We start from the raw sequence: 18,640 nt of genomic DNA, 5'->3' as shown, positions 1-18,640 counted from the left end.
TGCCTGAAACGGGACTGGTTTCCACCTGTTGCGGAGGAATCGTAACCCTGCATTAATTCAGACTGCCACTAATTCAGCAAACAGTGTTTGCCAGAATGAGCATGTAAGTAGTTGACAGCTCCTGCTTTCAGTTCAGCGTCTCGCTGAGGAAGAAGAGGCATCTTTGCTGGTGAGGAAGAACAGAATAAAGCAGAACTCCCCCGTCACCCAGTGCAGCCCACCTCTGTATTTACAGCGTAAACTGTGCACTGGGCCTTTAGTAGAGCAGCTTTTCAGAAATAAAGAAAAATACCCTGTTAATGTAAGTATGTATCTGCCTTCGAGGAGCTTCTGAGGAAAAACGCAGAAAAACGGTTGTTTGTCATCTTTAGATGTGGTAGCTGTTATAATAATACAGCAAGTGTCCTTAGAGATACCTAAATAATGTGGTGTGATAAGCACCATGGCTGTGTGTCAAGGAGAATGACTGACTGAAGAAAGGACCTGAAATGTAGAGTTTTGGTGAGTAGGATTTGTTGGATTTGCTAAGGGGGCTTTAAGCCAAGCTTGGAGGGAAAGATGAGATTGACAAATGTGCTCCGTTAAAATGGAGGCTTTCTGGGCACTCTCCTGCCCTCTTCCACTTTCCCAAGACAAAAAGAAGAGCCACCAAGCCACCATCATACTTGGGTGCAAACTTGGATTGTTCCTGAAGGTTAGAGCTGAAGATCTTTTTCCAATTTAATTCTTTCAGGAACGGAGTGTTCTTTAATGATATATCCTGTAAGCAAAGCTCTGGTCAGTTTTAATCAATTTGGAGAGTATTAGTAAATGTGGTGCTTAGGAAAGTCCTCGGAGATGTGTGGACTGGCCTTTCGCTGAGAAATGTTAATAGGGTAATTACTGTATTATGTTTAAACCAGGAAGATGCAATTCTGTGTAGCTATTCTGAGAAAACTTACTCATCTTTTTTCACTGGGAAAACTTATTATCTTGGATTTACAGAAAATCTCCCCAAAGAAACCTTTGCAATAAGTATTTATCAAAGAAAGGAGCAACATTGAATAGGGCTGATTTAAAATCTACAGGAGCTCCAAGTAACCCTTGGTTAGAGCAGGTGAGTGAAGTCATTTAGAAAATGTTCCTTTTTCTCCTTTGTGTATGAAGTTGATTTCCTTAGCCTGTTCTGAGGTCTGTGTGCTAGCAGATTATTAGGGGAATAGAAAGTATGTTTAGTCAAACTCTGGTCTACTGAAGAAATCTTAAGAAAAGCTAAACTCCCGTGGCTGCAGAACTGAAACTGTTAAACAGAAGAGCTGAACACCTGAAAAGCTGTTCAGGCTCTGGTAACCTGTAATGTCATCTACAGACGTTGCTGATAGTGAGATGAGCTTTTCACTGCTTGGTCGTGCTTTAAAATCTAAGTTATATTCCAGCACGCAGGGGTACGTGTGTACGTTTTACTTTTCTGCAACTCTCTTGAAATTGGCTTTGTCCCTGCAAATTCTGAAGGAGAGTTGATACTTCCGAGAGTTCAGTTATTTCCTTGTAGAGCTGATGACCTTAGTCTGCCAGGGACGTTCCCAAAGTGAGAGATATGGGAAGAGCAGGCACCAGGTACTGAGCAGAACCTGCAACTGGTTTTGCATGGGGCGCTGGTTCAGCTGGGGACTGCAGGCGGTCGATGCTTTTCTCAAGTTTAAAAAGAGGAGGAAATTTGAAGAAAAAAGAAAAAGAGGAAGTGCATGCTTCCGTGATGCTCTGAATAAAACACATCTCTAGCTTTACTTATCCCACTGGGATACTTGATCCACTGTTAGTACGGTGATTATTTCTAACGGGGTTTTCCAAGTCTTTGTCTTTTGAGCACATCTTCATCTATTACAGAAGGATTTTTTTTCCTTTTTTTTATCTTTAATTTCACCTTTGCCTCTTCCATCTCTTTTTAAAAACGGACGACTCCTCTAAGAAGACAGGCAAGGAAGTACAACCTGGTACGCAGGCTCTTCAAAAGGCTATAAAAGGTAGGGAGATCAGGCTGGGCTCCTGACCCCAGCACAGCCCCTCACGTCTTAAATAGATGGCATGAAAGTGTTCCTGACCGGGTGGACGACCCGTGTTCGCTCCCTGTTGTTAGTTTGGGCTCATTTCTCAACTTGAGCTCTGTAGACTAGTTACAGGGGGACTTGAGCCCCTCGTGTGTGGGATTTTAGAAGTTATGTCAAGGCAGGAAAGTGCTTAAAGTGCAAGGCGTGGGAACGTGGCCAAGCTGCAGCTCGGATGTGCCTGAAGACCCTGCAGATCCTCACGTCCCCCATCCCGGTTCCTCTGCTCTGTGCCATGAAGTCACACTGTCACTGCGGTTAGGAAGGTGGAACTCTGGTCTTTGGTGCTTTGGGGTCAGTGCAAATGGCACATGGTTCGTGCTGCTGAGAGTGATCCCTCTCCTTCTGCGTTTCCTTCACGCACTGTGTGCCCAGGTGCCCCCGTCTCTAGTGGGCTTTGGCACTGGTGAGTTGGTGAAAATGTCATGCCTGTCGCACTGATGTTGCTGCGAGGCTCCTGATAGCTTAGCTGCAAGAGCATCCTTGAAAACATTACATAGGGTGAGTTTGAGAGAAAGGCCTCCTGGTGTCCCTTCCCAGGCTGATGTGGCTGATGGGATTAGTGTTGGAGTTGGCGGCATGAACGCGGCACCAAAACATGTGTGTCTCTTGGTGGGACCCCATCCGGGCCCTGTGCGGAGCGAGTGGCGCTGCCTCCCGCCGCTCGCCTGAGGCAGCCCCCGTCTCCTCGCCACCGTCCGGCTCGCGGGTCTCCCCGTGTCCTCGGGCTGCCCCGAAGCCGCCCGGGCCGCGGCTGTGCCCACGGTGGCTCCTGTTAACCGGGCCCGTCCGCCCTTAGTGGCGGCAACGCGCGGGCGCCAGACAATAGTTTGCGCTGGCGAGGCCACGCCGCGAGTCACGTGCGCTGGCGATGCTGCCACCGGGGTCCGTGCCCATCTGTTCCCAGCTCTTTCTGGGTTATCAGGCGTCGGTCCAAGTCCTCACAGGCGGCCTGCTCCGTGGCCAGCGCTTACGAGCGCTAACCTCCCTGGCAGGGCCCGGCACCGCTTTGCTTCTATGCAGATGAGCCACGTGCTCCCGGCTTCAAGGCGCTGCGCAGGAAACGCCGCTTCCTGCGCCGGGTTCCCGGCGGGCGGCTCCGGGCGCGCGGCTCCGGCCGGGGCGCGCGGCGGGATTGCGGCGGGCGCGGAGAGCCCCCCCGCCGCCTTCCCTCGCCAGCCCACCTCCGCAGCGACGTCAGCACAACACAACCGCACGCGCTCTCGTATGCTGGTGTCATTCATTCGGTGCCAAGATTGCTTTAAAAAATTCCCTTGGCCCCAGTTCAAACAGGAGTACAGCTGGGATGTGTTAGATTTTAGGCAGTCTGCCCTCAATTTGAGATGAGTTATAAATAGCAGTGCCGACTTCCTTAACTACCACTCTCCGAGGTAAAATGCAGGTTAATTACTGTGGGAATCAATTACGGCTTCTCTCGTTTAAACAGCCGGTAATGCTTTTTATTATTTTTTATCACTGAAAATGGACATCAGATCTGCTTGGGGAAAGATTTCAGATCCAAGGTGAGAGCTCAGCGCTTTTTTTCTTTTTTTCCCTTCTTTTTTTTTCCCCTCTCTTTTTGGCCCTTTTATTTTATTGAGCATCTGAGGAAATCAGTTGTGGCCAATACCCAGCTTGGCCAGTAATGGAGCAATGTTGAGTCAAGACAGGAGAACTCAGTAAATAGCTCCCTTTCCTCCCACTACCTTTTCTGGCCCAATAAAATGCAGATCTGTAATAAGATGATAGGGGAGGTGAGGATTAGGCTCCTCTCCATGGCTATGGAGAGTTGGACAACTCGTGCACCTCTCCCAAAACGAGATTTGCCTCTTTACTCTTTTTTGTGCCGGGAAGAAAGTCTCCACTTTAACCAAGCTCCTCTTTAAAGAAGGGAATTTTTCTTTGACCAACTGAAGTCTAGAAAAATGTGGATGAGAAATCCGCGTGTCTGCCTAGACTTGTACAAAAGGCATCCCCCTTTGCTGGGCTCCCTGCAGAGCAGAAGCCCTGGCTCTTGGTGGGTTGGTGCCTCCGCTCAGGGCAGAGACATTTCGGATGGTGTCTCTGCCTGGCCGCGTGTCCAGAGAGCCTTGCTGTTATATTTGAAGAGTAGCTGCTTTTCGTGGTGCTCTTTCATTTAGGGGTCTGGCATACTTTATATTACACATACCAGTTTGGAGCATTGCTTTGAATTGGGCCATTTAAGCCTGTTCCAGGCTTCCTGTTAAACATTCTCAGTCTGGAAATATTTAAATTTCATTGAAAAATCAGTATTTTCTTGTGTTGTTTCATTCCAGGCGATGCCAGGCACTTCTGGTTTTGGAAGTTAGACCGGTGACAGAGCCATGTTTTGCCAAGTTTGGGTACTTAATGGTGTTATAAAACAGCAGAGATTTTGTGATTGAAGGGAGAATAGAACCAATTTCTGTGAATGCAAGGAGGTGCAAGCAGGGGGTCTGGACTTCAGTGATCAAGGAGCGACACTTTCTCTCAATTATGTGCCTCTGTGGCAGGGCCTTGGCTTTTGAAGTGTAATCACAATAATCTACTCCTGTGGTTTCCTATTGAAAGGATTTCCCATGTATCAGTCCGAAGAAGCAACTCCAGCCTTTTGCAGCCGGCGTTTGGTAGTTCCTTATTTCTCCCCGGCGTGTTCGCAGGCGCGCGGCCTTTCCCGCCTCGCGTCACGGCAGCGTTAAAGGAGTCCCATGCCAGCCTTGCTCTCCCGAAGCCTTCACGGAAGCGCTCGGATCGATGAGCACTTCCCTGCGTTTCAGCCTCAGCTGCTCTCTTTGTGAAGCACGTGTCGTTAAATCCTTGGGAGAAATCCGGAGATCATCGGGATAGCGGGTAGGAGTGGCCCTGGGCTTCCTGACGGTGCGTGCACTAAGCCTGGCGATGCTGCTGGGTCTCGAGTGCTGCCCGTGCACGAGATGTGTACTTTATTGGGAGAAAAGTGTGTTTTTACTGGGCAATATTTGGGTTTGCCTTTTGCGTATAGAACTGTGTTAGAAAGGCAGTTCACCCTTTTGTTTTTAGCACCCTCTGGGTGCGAGGCCCTCACGGAAGAGCGGCAGGTTTTGGAAGAGCATGGTGCGTACTCCTATGCCGAGCAATTGAAGCGATGACGTGGTTGAGTCCTGGGAACATGTGCTTTTTTTTCCCTTTTTTTTTCTTTTTTTTTGTCTCCCTGTGGCTGCATAAATAGTTCCAAATGTTTCTTCAAGTCCTTGAGGGTTTTGGTTTTTTTTAACGGCTTCCTGTAGGAGTCACGGCCAGAGTGGATCTTCACCTTGTTCCTCTCCCTCCTGAAGATCTGGTTAGCATTGTGGATGACCACAGACAAGCAAATCTGGGCAGAGGAGGCAGCGTGTGGTGTGTGCGTATTTAAAATAAATATATAAATAAAAGTCCTCAGAGAGAGATAGAGCCGCCCTCGATGGATGAGGCAACAGAAAGCAAGTAACGAGCGGAAAAGATGCTGAAATGTGTAGTCAGGAACCTAAAGTCGCATTTACTGGGGAGGAGAAAGGAAGGGGGGATTAGGGGGAGAGGCCTAACGGTCCTGGTGCTGCTGGTTTCACGGACCAAAGGAGATAAAGTGGGGAGGAAAAAGATTTCGGTAATCTAGGGTAGCCAGGAGGCAACACTCAGGAAGCGTTAGGGACGCCTTCTTGGGAGACGTAAACACGGTGTGCGTCCGTTAGGGTGTACCCCAGCTCTGCCCTGCGCTCTCATTCAGCGGGTACTGCTGGAGCTCGGAGGATTGAAGACCCCTTTTTTTTCCCCCTTTTTTTTTCTGTCCTCCTGAACTAATGTCCTCCTCTGAGCCCTGCGCGGATGTGGTGATGGATGTAGTAGGAATTGCCCTTTGGAATTGCCGTGGGTTAGGGCTTTTCTGCACTTCTCCAAGTTACAGCAGCTGAAATCCATGCAACTTTTCAGTGTCAGCGTGCACTAAAAAACTGACACTTGTAAACTGACACTTGTAGTGTCGGTGTGCGCTAAAAGCACAAATGAGCGTGGCAGGACGTGGCTTGAAATCTCCCTGTCTGCCTAGAGAGCATCAAATCAGTAATGTGTGCGTGGTGGCCTGCAAACAGCTTCTGCAAGACAGCAAATAGCGTTTGCAGGAGTGTGCAGGGCTGAGCTGCGGTTGGAAGCAATACCTGGGTCTGGTTCTTATTTGATTAATGCTCTTGTAGTGGAGATTTGTCCAAGAGAACACCAGCTAAGGTGGGCAGCTACCTTGTTTCCCCCAAATCAGGGAGTTTCTCCTGCCATTGCCCGTCCCGCGCACCCAACTCGTTGTCCCTGTGAGCGCGCGGTGCGCTCGCTGCCGGGCCCGGCTCGCGGCGCTTGGCAGCGCGCGGCGCTGGCAGGCGAGCAGCAGCAGCCAGCTGGTCAAACAAATGTTCGCCGGGGCTGCGTGGTGGGCCTTCAAGCTGTGCTGGCTGTTGGGGCAGGCTTTTCTGCAGCAGTTTGCTGCACGAACTGGCTCCTAGCAGGCCGAGGTTCAGCGAGCGTAAGCGCGAGCGAGCGTCCCGGCGCCCGGAGTTTCGGCGGGTTCTGACTTGGTGCACGGTGCTTGTGCGGGCCTGCTGGGCCGCTCCTGATGGGAGAGGGTGGATCTGTGCAAATAGCAGCCGAGGGCTGATTGCAGGGAGGAATGGGGTAACGGGGAGCCTGTTGTCATGGTGGTCCAGTGGGGAACATTGAATTGGTGTGAGGTAGGTGCTCAGGAGAGGAGCCAACACTTCTCATGTTGTTTGGGTGTTGGAAGTTAAAGACTTGGTCCCCGTTTCAGAGCGGGAACAGGACTGGCCAAGTAGAAAGAGATGCGTTCAGAGACCACGCTTTGAGGCTTATAGTGTTTTCAGGAAATGTGATTGACTGTCCTTATGTCTTGGTTCCGTGCAGAGGTAGGGCAGACTAGGCAATTTGGTAAAGTTGGATTTGTTCGCTTGCCTCGTTGCTGTAAAACACAGGGACTTGACTTTCAAGGATGAAAATATATATACATATTTATATACACACACATACACATTATATGCATGGAAATAAATTTCGGAACTTTTATTCTGCAAAGGGCAGACATAAAAGTGGGCGAAATGGGACTGTGGTCTTATGATCACTGGTGTGAACGTTGGTAGCGCTGCCCAGTGTTAGTGCATCAGTATGGATTGATTCAAATGCGTAAGTGTAAATCAAATGTGTTTTGGGAGAACTTGTTATATGTACAAGAAACAGTATTTCTTGTGAATATTTAAATTATCAGTCTAAACTTACCATGTTCTGGAATATATAGAAGTTAAACTATTCCCAACTATGGGGAGGTCGTTTAGATTTGACGAGGCAGTGGGAGTGGTGCTGTGTTTCGGAATATAACAACGCTCAGAGAGGCAGACCAGCTTCTCGTGCTCTGCGTCTCGTTCGGAAGCTTTCTTTGGGTTGTTCTGGAAGGTGTGAATGGTTCCTCTATGCAGCTGCATCTACATAATGTGTCACAATTTGCTTTGCAGCCTTCCAGCCCAATGGATCAGATGGGGAAGATGAGGCCTCAGCCGTATGGAGGAAACAACCCATACACACAACAGCAGGGACCTCAGGCTGGGCCACAGCAAGGACATGGCTATCCAGGACAGCCCTATGGGCCACAGACTCCCCAGAGATATCCCATGGGAATGCAAAGCAGGACGCAGAGCGCGATGGGCAGCATCTCATATGCACAGCAGGTAAAGCACCCAAGCTTCTTGCCTCTGTAGTTTCCCTTTACAGACGGGTCAAGCAGAAGAGCACTGAAACACTGTGTGTTCTGAAGAGGCCACTTCCAGCTGGGTGAGAAATGCTTATTTGGATTATTTGAGCAAGGTGGTCAGATAAGGACCCCAAAGAACTTAGCGATGGTTTGTAATTGCCAAGGAAAACATCAAACACAAGTGTTTTCTGCTGTTGTTTGGGAGGTCTCTCTGTACCGTGGCATTTCCAGTATCTTCCCAGTTAGCTGCTCTGCACAGGTCCCTGACTTGTTTTTTCTTGCGTATATTCTCATTTTCTGTGCTTGTGCAAAATATGTTTTTAACCAGTGTAATTCTACCCTTCGCTATTATAGATTCCTCCTTATGGACAGCAGGGCCCCAGCGCGTATGGACAGCAAAGCCAAACTCCATATTACAACCAGCAGAGCCCTCACCCGCAGCAGCAGCCTCCGTACTCCCAGCAGCCTCCGTCACAGACCCCACACGCTCAGCCTTCCTATCAGCAGCAACAGCAGCAGCCTCCGTCTCAGCCTCCCCAGCTGCAGACATCCCAGCCTGCCTATTCGCAGCAGCAGCAGTCGCAGCCGCCCCATCAGCAGTCCCCGACTCCGTATCCTCAGCCGCAGTCCGCAGCCCAGCAACACCAACAGAACCAGCCTCCCTACTCCCAGCAGCAGTCGCAGTCACCCTACCAGCAGCAGCAGCCAACGCAGCAGGCCGCTTCTTCAGCCCTTTCACAGTCATCCTCATACCCCGCATCACAGCCGCAGCAGCAGTCCGCGTACTCCCAGCAACGCTTCCCCCCTCCTCAGGTAGGCTGTCTCCTGCTTCGTTTTGTTGCCCAAGTGCTTTCGAAGAAACTTGGGCAAATCCTTTTCTTTGGTAGAGTTGCCTAGGCCCACGCCTCAGCATGCAAACTGATGTGATGGCGATGATAAATGCGCTGCCTTCTCCGTGGGTCTAGATCTCTATCTCTTAGCCAAGCTGCATTAGCACTGCAGTTGTGAAGGCTGTTTGAATGCTGCTGATGGGCAATCCCAGGCTAAGGAGTTTCATACTGGAACAGTTTTCAAGCTGGGGTCTGTGGAATAGCTCCAGGTGGTCCACAGAGCTGCTCACTGCAGCACAATAGTAGAGTGCTTCTGAGGCTTCAAAAAAATCCGATTTCCTGGTGCCTTTGTGGCACAGACTGAGACTTCAGCAGGCATATTTGTCGCACGGAGGAAACGAGCATGGGGAAGCTCCTTGAGTTCCTTGCTGCTTGGATGGAAATTTTCCACATACATTTACAGACGGCAGCAAAAAAAGGACCTGGAGCCCAAGGAGACAATTAGTTTGCAGAGTGACGCAGAGCTGATGATAGGAGAGTTTGCTCTTAAATGTAAAACTGGGCTTCAGGGAAGAGAAAGAGCAGAGTGCCCACAGAGTGAAAGATACACTTGTGAATCAGATTTTTCTTTTAATTGTGTTTATTTTCAACAAGGCTTCGTAAGGCCAACTAAGCCTTTCAGCAAACATGGTGTTGTGTCAAAGGTAGCTTCCCAAAAGTTGAAAGATTTTCCTTTTTCGTGGCCATGTGTTTGTGCCGTGAAGTACTTTACTGCTACAGTGAGATGTCAGAAGGCAAGAAGCTAAGCGGACCATCGCCCAAGAGGGTCTCTCTTCTTCTGGGCCTGTAGAAAGGGAAAACCAGAGAATTACTGTTTTGCTGTGGTTTAGCCTTCCAGTCCCGACAGTCTCTGTAGCAGTCGGACAGCACTTTTTCCCCCGCAGAACACTAGGCGTACTGACTTGAACTCTGTACTGTGTTACTTCCCATTTTGGGCAAATCTCACCATGAGTACATAATTCTTCTACAGTGTGAAAATATACCAGGCTATTTCCACAGAACCACTGTTATAATTCCTAGTTTGAGTCATTTGTATGTGTTTTTTATTTTATTTTATTTTTTTGTCACTTGATTTTTTTCAGGAGTTGTCTCAAGACTCATTTGGGTCCCAGGCATCATCTGCTCCCTCGCTGGCTTCCAGTAAAGGGCAAGAAGATATGAACTTGAATCTTCAGTCCAGACCTTCTAGCCTGCCGGTGAGTTGTGAGCTGCTCTAGAAGTGAATGGGGTGAGGGCAATCAGAAGCACAGCAGGATAAATTAGCACTGGTAGTATTCCACATGGAAATGGGAATGATGGAAGCTGCCTCTGCTTTTTACGAAGTCATTAGCTTCCGGCTTCCCACTGGAGATTAAATGTAATTTACAAAAGTAATGGATCTGAGAGTAAAGTTTAACCCTAAAAAGCCGGGTTGGTGTCTTCTAGCTAAATTATTTCTTGAGCTTTCCGACAACAGTGTCCGAAGTACCCAGGTGCTGTTGGAGTGGGCCCTGACCTTCAGGGGAAGGTGTCTCATTTTTAGTTTATTGCTCATTGAGTCCACTGTGTTTTCTGGCAGATAGCAGCCTGGTAGAGCTCGTGCCTTTCTGTGTCAGTGGACACTCATATTGTCAATTTAAACTTCTTTAGTCCAATTGGACTTGAATGGTGGGTGAAAAAGACAAACATATTAGTACCTGGAGGGAGGAAGATCAGGCACCGGTAGCTCCTTCCCTTGCAGATGCATATTTTTTATTTTTATTTTTTTCCAAAATCTACTTGCTGTGAATGTACAGTAAGTGGCTGGGTATCATATTAGCATCTAGTGTTCCAGCAGTTTTTAGACTAGAATAGTTAAGCTTCAGATTAAAACTTCCTCCAGAAAACTGAGCAGAAGGATTAAAAGTCTAGCTTAGTTTTTTCAGTTTGGTCTGTGCCCCTGACTCGCAAGAGTTTAAGCACTGAATTTCTGATTTGGATGATTATCATCACTTGAACCTTGTAGAAAGTGAGTCCTTTTTTTTTCCTTTAGCCTCTGGCTAAATCTCTTTCTAAGCAGCAGTTGGATTGGTCAAAGGAGAGCGAGTTGTGTGTGGAGCGGAGCTATTTTTGCCTTCAGCAGTGGCAACAGGTCTGTTGCGAGTCCCTGGAAATAATTCCTTTGGGTTGTGGGTACAGGTTGTCACCCAAAATAAAAAGCAGCGTTAGTGTTGACCCCCTAATGGGAGTAGTTGTGGGTTGTTTCTTTTTTCCTTCCTTCTTTTTTCCCCCCTCCTTTTTGACCCTGATTACAAAGATTTAATTTGTTCTGAGGCCTGGGGGAAAATCCTTTTAAATAGCATGTTTCTTTCCACTCTGCCTCTCCACAAGTTCTTCCATGTGACCCATCCTCTGGCAAAGAACGTAGGAAAAGTGAAGCCACTGAAGTAATTGAAGAAATTGCTGTAGCTCAGAACGGTGGGAAGTCCTGTTTAGTGGCATTGTTGCTACAGCCGTCCTGAATCCTGCCAATCAGCGCCCTCTGACTCAGATTATAGGAATTAGTTGCTCTGCTTAGCAGAAGTGGCTTCGTCTCAGCACCAAGTGGGAGTTTATTTTATACCTTGTGGTTAGATGCATTTGGCCCTTTTCAAGTTTTCCTTCTTCCAAATGGCTTGAGATGAGATCCTGATTTCTCTTGTAAGAGGTTGAGGAAGCTAGAAAGGAGGGAATTTGATCCTGTTTTGAGAGTTTTAACATGTTCTCCAGCTTCTGATTAGGTACTTGGGAGTTTTCCTGGAGTGAAATCCAGGGCACAAAGAAATTGGTTCAACTTTTGGAATTGCCTAGCTATAGGGCTTGTTTTGTGTTTTAAGCTGGTGTTCATAGTCATCCTGATTTTTATTAAACATGGATCAGCTGTAGTAAGAATAGAGAATTTTGTCTTTTTAGGTCCTTAACTTAGGAAACAGTAGATCTGTGAACCTAGAGCCTTCCTGGTAGTCTTTGTCTGCTACATGTTTCATGTTGTGCTTCAGTATTAATGTTGGAATGTTCAGCAATAAAGGGCAAAATGTTTTGTTTCTTTTTTTCAGCAGATCTTACCACTTTTTCAGGAGATGGTAATCTCAGAGATGTAAGCGTAAGTATGGTGGCACTGCTAGGAGTTGAGCAACTTGAAAGCTCTTGCTGGCTTTGTTAGGATCTACCTGAGAGAAGTTATATTTATTGCTCTTTCTGAGTGAGGGACTTAAGTTCTCTCTCCAGTAATGGCTTTTGCCTCCCTAAGTAATCTTTTTCCTCACAATATTCCCATATATGTGGGAACTTTCCAGCAGCAGAAGGTTCTAATTAGTGATTTCTCCAGTGCTCTATAAGCTCAGGTGTAAGCAGCAAAATGTCTAGTATTCCGTATCTGCTTGTGTTACTAGGTTTTCCTAGCCTAAAAAGTTTTGGTTTGCTGTTCCCTTTCGGAAGGATATACTTTCTAGGGGGAGAATGCTGCCCGTAATTGAATTTGCTGATGCCTTTTAAAGAGAAGTGCATCCACACGCTGTCCTGGCTGGCTCTCTCATCCTGTACCTGGATGGGTGAGGAATTTCTCTGAAGAATTCTCTACTTCCTTAGGGAGCTGCTGTCAGGATTGCAGCTAAACTAAGATTGCTATTGTGCATGGGAGAAAGTGAAGTGTAGTCTTTTGTGCCTGAGTGTAATAGCTGAGTAGTAATCCTTGGTATAAATCTCTTTCTCCCGGGAGAAACCCAAGTCTCATCTCTTCTGCAGAGGAGCCTTTCTGAAAGTCATCTCCAGTTCATCTGGTGTCTCTAGCTTTTGAGACTTGGATCCTGAGTCTGTAGGAGTCGAATAATTCCAACCATCAGTTACCTCTTTAGTAATTAGTGATTTTAGCAGTGGTAGTTCAGACTTGCAGGGTGCTGGTAGCAAGAAGAGGGAAGCAAATAGGATGTTAGGGTTGGAGACTGCAAATCAGCTCTGTTGCAGAGGTCCATCAAGTTTGAGGTTTGTTGGGAGGATTTTGTATCTCGCTAGGGAACCTCCAGCAGGTTCACATGTTGCCCCTGTGTTTGTCACTTGGGTTACCTTGAGGGAGTCAAGTCCCTCTGGTCTCTGAGGCAGGGAGGGCCAGAGGAGGAGGACATCGCCAGAGTGGTTGCCCTCCAAAACCATTACCAGCTTCTGAGCTTGCAGAGTTATTAACTGTGATGTCAGGAATTACTGATCAGCCTCCAAAGCAGTTTGTAAAGCAAACCTGATCTCTTACCAGTATTTACTGGTATAGGTGCTTTTCACTTGATTTTTTTTTCCTTCCCAGTGAAGTTGTGAAGTTTATCCATTGAAACCAAAGGTTGTGTGCGAGACTGTTTTAAGCTTCCTGGTCAAACCAGGAGAAGGGATATTGGCAGGGTTTTGGAATTACTGAAATATGTCAAGATTGTGCTTGAATTTTTGTTAAATGCAGTAAATGCATAAAGAGGCGGCGTGAGGCAGCTTGTATGGATGTGCAAGCATCTCTGTCCCACAGTGCCCTTTTTTTTTGGTTGTTAGGGTACTGTATCAGTTGAGGGAGAAATTTCACTCCTTTCCAGTGCAGTCCATATCATGATATGGAATGGGAGTCAATATAATCTTGCTATTTTGCACTGTTACAGAACTTTCTTTTTTGTTCAGCTGTGCTTCACTTGTTTGCTCATCACTGATTTCTGGTCTGAAAAGATCTGTGTCAGTGGCAGAAAGGAATATGATTATGAAGTGATTTGTGATCTGCATTTAGCTTCTGAACGTACATCCTGGTCTTGGATCATTGCAGGATGGAGAAAAATGAGGCTATTGGTTTTCCTCTTGGCTGTGCACATGCTCTCATTCCCCAAGAATTTTGGGGGGATTTGTTTGAACTTGGGCACTTTGGAGGTTCTCAGCAAAGTACAAGTTGGATGTGCCAGTCCTACCAGATCATCCCCTCAGCTGGTGAGCTGTGGATCCCTGAAGTGGAATAAAGTTGAGCTCCGTCAGCTGCATCCCCTGACCTGGAAATAATCAATACAACAGGCTGAAATGCAGCTAAAAACTGTCTCCAAGCTGCTGCAAATGACGAGGGAGCTGCAGCCTGGGAAACGAGGGCTTCCTTAAAAATCCTTCGTGCTCTGCGTCCGTCTTTTGGCTGATTTCTTTGCAGGGAGAGAAAGGAAACTTTCATAGTAGAGTCTGGGTGCCCCTTCACTCTCTTTTTAGATGTGGCCTCCTGCTTCTGTCCGGCATGGCTTTGTCCTTTGGAGCTTGTCCAGAGCTTTGGAGCCTGACTTAAGCAAGGAATGGGTGAGGTGGGCACTGCGGAGCAGCTCAGCTGTGTGCTGTGGTGCCCAGGCCTGGCCGGAGCGTTGCCCTGGGGCGCGTGGCACTGGGACGCTAGTGTTGGCAGATGGGGGCCTCCCACTGAAAGAGTTTTTCTTCAAGTAATGGGGATGATGAGTATTAAAAATGGCTTTCCACGAGCAAGGCTTTGTAAGCTTATGTGTATGGTACTCTGATGAGGATTTCCGTGTGGTTTCTGGGGCAGGCTGTGCTTTCGCCTTTTGTAAAGTGCCTAATAGCCTCCTCAGTGCCTCAGCCTCCTCCAGGCCGCTCTGGTGCTCTGTCTGGGGGGGAAGACATGTGCTGGTCCCGCTTCCCATTGCTGTTTGTCCATGTGGCAATTCCTGCCCTCCCGCCCCTTCCTCCGGGTGCTGAGACCCGACAGGGTGCGCAGGGAGGAAATCTTGCCCCGGGGTGCCGCGTGGGCTGTGCTGAGGCCTCGGGACAGCCCTTGAGCAGCCTCCGGGAGGCTCCGCTCGACGCAGGCCTCGTTTCCTGTTTCTATTCCGGGCGCCGGCCATGCGGCTCCGCTTCCTGCCTCGCTGGAGGAGCCGGCGGGTGGCGGGCTCGAGCGCGGCCCCAGCCGCCATCCTGCCCTGCTGCAGGGCCCGGGCCGGATACGGGAATCTGGGAGGCCGGACACTCGTCCAGGCCGGGTCACGCGCGGCCCTGGAGCCGCTGCTGCTGGGAAGCTGCCGCTCATCCCGTATTGGGAAGCGCCTGCTGTATGAGCTGGCCCGGCGCTCCATAGCGGCTCCAGGGCAGCTTGGTGCCCTTGGGAAGGAGATGAGGTTTTTGCTTCCTTTTTGCTGCTGATTTGGTGACATCAGGAGCCTCTGTGTCTGTGTTAGCATCTCCCCTGTTCCTTCCACTCGATGTAGTGTTGATCCTTTCTGCAGGGGCCCTGCTGTTGCATCCACTGAGGTGCAGGTTTGCGCTGGGATTTCAAGAGAATCCTGAGCTGTAATTGGAGGGGCAGTTGTGTAATTTTTTTTTAATTGAGTCTTATCCAGGAAAACAGAACTCGCAGCTCCCTCTCCTCGTGCATGCTTGTTGCTCTGAGCTGCGAGAGGAGAAACCCCGTGATTTTTTTTTTTAATGCATCCTTATCAACTTGGCCCCATCAAGGCCAGCGGCCCCTGAGCGCAGCACGTGGTGTAGGACAGATGTGCCCATGAAAACAGCTTCTCTAGGGCTGGCCACATCCGAGGGCTTGACGACTTTCGGGACGGGCCTGCCAGCATCTAGTGGACTCAGCAGCGCGTTCGCACGAGGGAGCTGCCAGGTCCAGCAGGCCTGCAGGTACCTGCTGCCTTTGCAAAGCGGGTTCTCACCTAAAATCCCTTTCTCCCTTCTGCTTCGTTAGAAATTAATTCCACCATTCTTTTAATTGCCTCAAAGAGGCTGACGATAACACCAAAAGCTGAGTTGTCTTAAAATCCGGAGCACTGGCTTTAACAGGTGCCTTTCATATTTTTTGAAACTATTTTAAACTCCTGCCTGTTTCTTTGCCCACCCAAACTCATGTGGTTGGCATGGTGGCACGATCACATGCTGAGATGACTAAACACTCTGGAGTCTAAATTGAAAGCATCGGAGATTGGAAAGTGCCTTGCAGAGGAAGCGCCGCTGCGAGATCCGAATATCCTTATGTCTGGCAAGAGGATGGAGCTTCCTGACTCTGCTGCGATCCCCCTTTGCATCTCGTCTGGAGCTTGGCGACGGGCTGCAGTAGGAGAACCCTCAAAAAATAAAAATTGCTGGGGAAGAAAAACCCTAAAGTGTTTTAAACAAGCACGTTGTGGTCTGTGATCTGAGCGCCAGGCGTGTTTTGTGCTCACACTTTCCTCCTCGAGGCCTGATGTGGGAGCAGCATTTTGGATTCATGTGGTCAGTGGGTCCATCTCGCCCTCACGCACCCCAAACACCTTCCAAAAAAATGACCGTGACTGAGAACATCCTTTGCCACTGCTGAGATAGGACTGCTCATTGTAGCTGGACCAGTGCCTGCTGCTTTTCTGCAACTTTTCCAGGGATCAGTGTTACTGAAACTGGACTTTTTATCCTTTCTGTTGGTGCTGATGGGTGGCTGGGCCAACTTTAACGTTAGCCCAAGCGTCACCAGGCTAGCAAGTGAAACCGCAGCATTCCCACCGTCACTTCGAATGCTCTCTGTGTTGTATTAATGCTTAGATAAACCTGGGAATACTTTCAGAAGCCAAGACAGCTCCTGAAGGGTTGCAAGGAAAGCACCTTCTGCAGAGTTTTACTGCTGTTTTTATTTCCCAGGGTCCTGCAGAAGAATGGGGCAGCTAGGGTGGGAATGCCGGCCTTGGCCTTCCCTGTGGTGGGTTTCCCTGCAGCAACATCACACTCTGCGCATGAATCATGTTACTCCTTCCATCCTTCGTGCTGTAACTGGAGCTTTCACATCTCCGCTCTCCGAGGGCAGAGTGAGAATGTGAGAATTGTTAGTCTGTTCGGTGTTCGGAGCGGGAGGAAAGGCCCCTTTCTCTCGTTTTTAATTTTATTTGAAGGGGAAGAGGAGGAGGGGAGGCACGGAGCAGGAGCAGTAGATGTGATTAAAGCTCCTGCCGAGCAGATCTGTGGGAGTGGAGTATCGACCTCTGAAAAAAATCAATGGCTGCTGCAGCAGCAGAGCTGCCTCTTCCGCAGGGGCTCCCGTCGCAGGAATGTAGTAAGGCCGGCAGCGCTTCCTTCGACCTTCCTCCCTTTTCATTTCGTACCTGCTTTCCGCCAAACCACCGCACTCGCCTAGATTTACCGGGGTGGTTAGAGCAGCGACTTATTTTTGCAATCAGAGTAAAATTTCTCGTGTGACACCGAGCCCCTCCTCCTGCCAGCCTCCTTTCCGAGCGCTCTTTTTCCTGCACTGCAGCTACAGCCAGCAGCTTCCGCCAGTTTGTCTCAAGCCAGCCTGGAAGAATGAGCTTTTCAGCTGCTTTTTTTGAGCAAGGAAACTGTCAAATCTCTCTTGCATGTTCTAGTCCCCATCTTAGGTTGGTAATTGTCAGCATGGATGCCCGAGAGAAGCTTAAACCCTTCATAAGGGAAGGGAAATAATGGACTCCATGTAAAGCTGGGGTTGTTCCAGTGGGCTGGTGTTTTTACCTTGAAGCAGCAAAAGTCTGTTAGTAACTCTTACAAGCAGCCTTTTAAAAATAAAGGAAATAAGGGGCATGCAGTAGGGCTTGAACATTTTTGCATATGCTGAATTTTGTAACCAGGACCTTAGATTTGTCCCCAGAAGAGCTTGATGCAGAACACAAGAGGTGTCTAGTTTGCAGTCACTTGCATGTGGTCCTTGCGCACATGAGAGGCGGAATTTTGACAGACATATTTAAGGGCCAAATCCAGAGATTTTTCTTATCCAGAGATTTTTCTTACATAATTAAAAATTTTTGTTCCTTCTGGTCCCTATGAAGCCGCAGCTCCCACGAAGGCATGGAAGAAGTGCACTGTGCAGACTCTCGCGTCTCTGGTAGTGAGTTTCCTCCTAAGTATTCCCTGTTTCTTATGTCAGAAGAACGTTATCTTCCTTCCTCCCTGTTTAAACTAAGACAGTTTTTCCATGCTTAGGAAAGCAAGAGTTACGGCAGTGGCATGGAAAGCTCTCCGTGGTCAGGGAGACACCAGCTCGTATTGCTGGGCTTTGGTTTAATTCATCACTGTTGATTCATCTTGGGTAGCTTAGGAATGTGGTTGAGCGTGCTTCCTGCACGTGCCTAAACTCAAAATAAAAGGCAAAATTACAGCTCAAAAATACGTATTTTTGGTTTCTAACCCACTGCCCCAGCAGGTATGAGGTGTGCAGAGCAGACAGGGGCAAAGCGTTTCACAGGATCTTTGAATTTGCGTTAAATTCCAGAAATATTTTAGGTTGAGAATGGCTCTAGTGCACATTTGTCCTCCTCCCCTGTCTCTTTTCCAACTTGTGCGCACACAGAGAACAGTTCTCACCTAGGAGGTGTTTTGGGGGCTGGACAGAGCGACCATTCCCATCTGCACAGCACCCAGTCATGGAAGAGTGGTGCCAGCTGAATATTGGTTCTTCCTGGGGCAACTTGGGTGTTTTTTGGGGGTAGGGAAGGACTTTAGGACATGTGCTTTGGCAGTGGAATAGTTGTTTTCCTTCTCATGGCTCCGGTAGGTCTTTATGTTCCCACCGAGGACATACAGGAACTGGTAGCATCCTGACAGACCAAGAACCTCTGTCGGGTGTAATGGGACGTGCAGGTGATTCATGAAATGCGTCAGTGAAATGAAATCCATGTGACCCAGGCTTACAGGAACACGGATCTTGTTGGGATACCTCCAGGAAGCTAGATTTTGTGCTTTTGTGAGAGCAGCTTGGAGTATTTTGGGTGTGGAAAGGAAGGGGAAGGAAAGGACAAGCGAGTGATTTTGTGTGTTGATAGATCTTGAAGAGCGGAAAAGCAACTGCAGCGAAAATGGGTTTGTTATAGAAAGTAGATATTGTGATTAGTCAGAGGCCACGAGGAGCCTTTTCCCCTGTCAGGGAGAACTGGAGAGGAAACGTCGCCGTTCTCTGGTTTTGC

The 18,640-nt window shown here is 48.5% G+C and overlaps 1 protein-coding gene across 1 annotated transcript in view; it reads left to right on the top strand.

Moving 5' to 3' along the window:
- The window catches only part of ARID1A (AT-rich interaction domain 1A), a 53,978-nt gene that overhangs the window by 13,442 nt on the left and 21,896 nt on the right, over nt 1-18,640 (top strand). The window contains exons 2-4 of the mRNA XM_026043361.1: nt 7,607-7,819; nt 8,197-8,655; nt 9,815-9,928. Coding sequence (XP_025899146.1) covers nt 7,607-7,819; nt 8,197-8,655; nt 9,815-9,928 — 786 coding nt within the window. The remainder of the gene's footprint in view (nt 1-7,606; nt 7,820-8,196; nt 8,656-9,814; nt 9,929-18,640) is intronic.

The sequence above is a fragment of the Nothoprocta perdicaria genome, unplaced genomic scaffold (assembly GCF_003342845.1).
Source record: "Nothoprocta perdicaria isolate Ctin4 unplaced genomic scaffold, notPer1 scaffold_33, whole genome shotgun sequence".
In the NCBI taxonomy this organism is placed as follows: Eukaryota; Metazoa; Chordata; class Aves; order Tinamiformes; family Tinamidae; genus Nothoprocta; species Nothoprocta perdicaria.
This window is presented reverse-complemented; position numbering and strand designations above follow the sequence as displayed.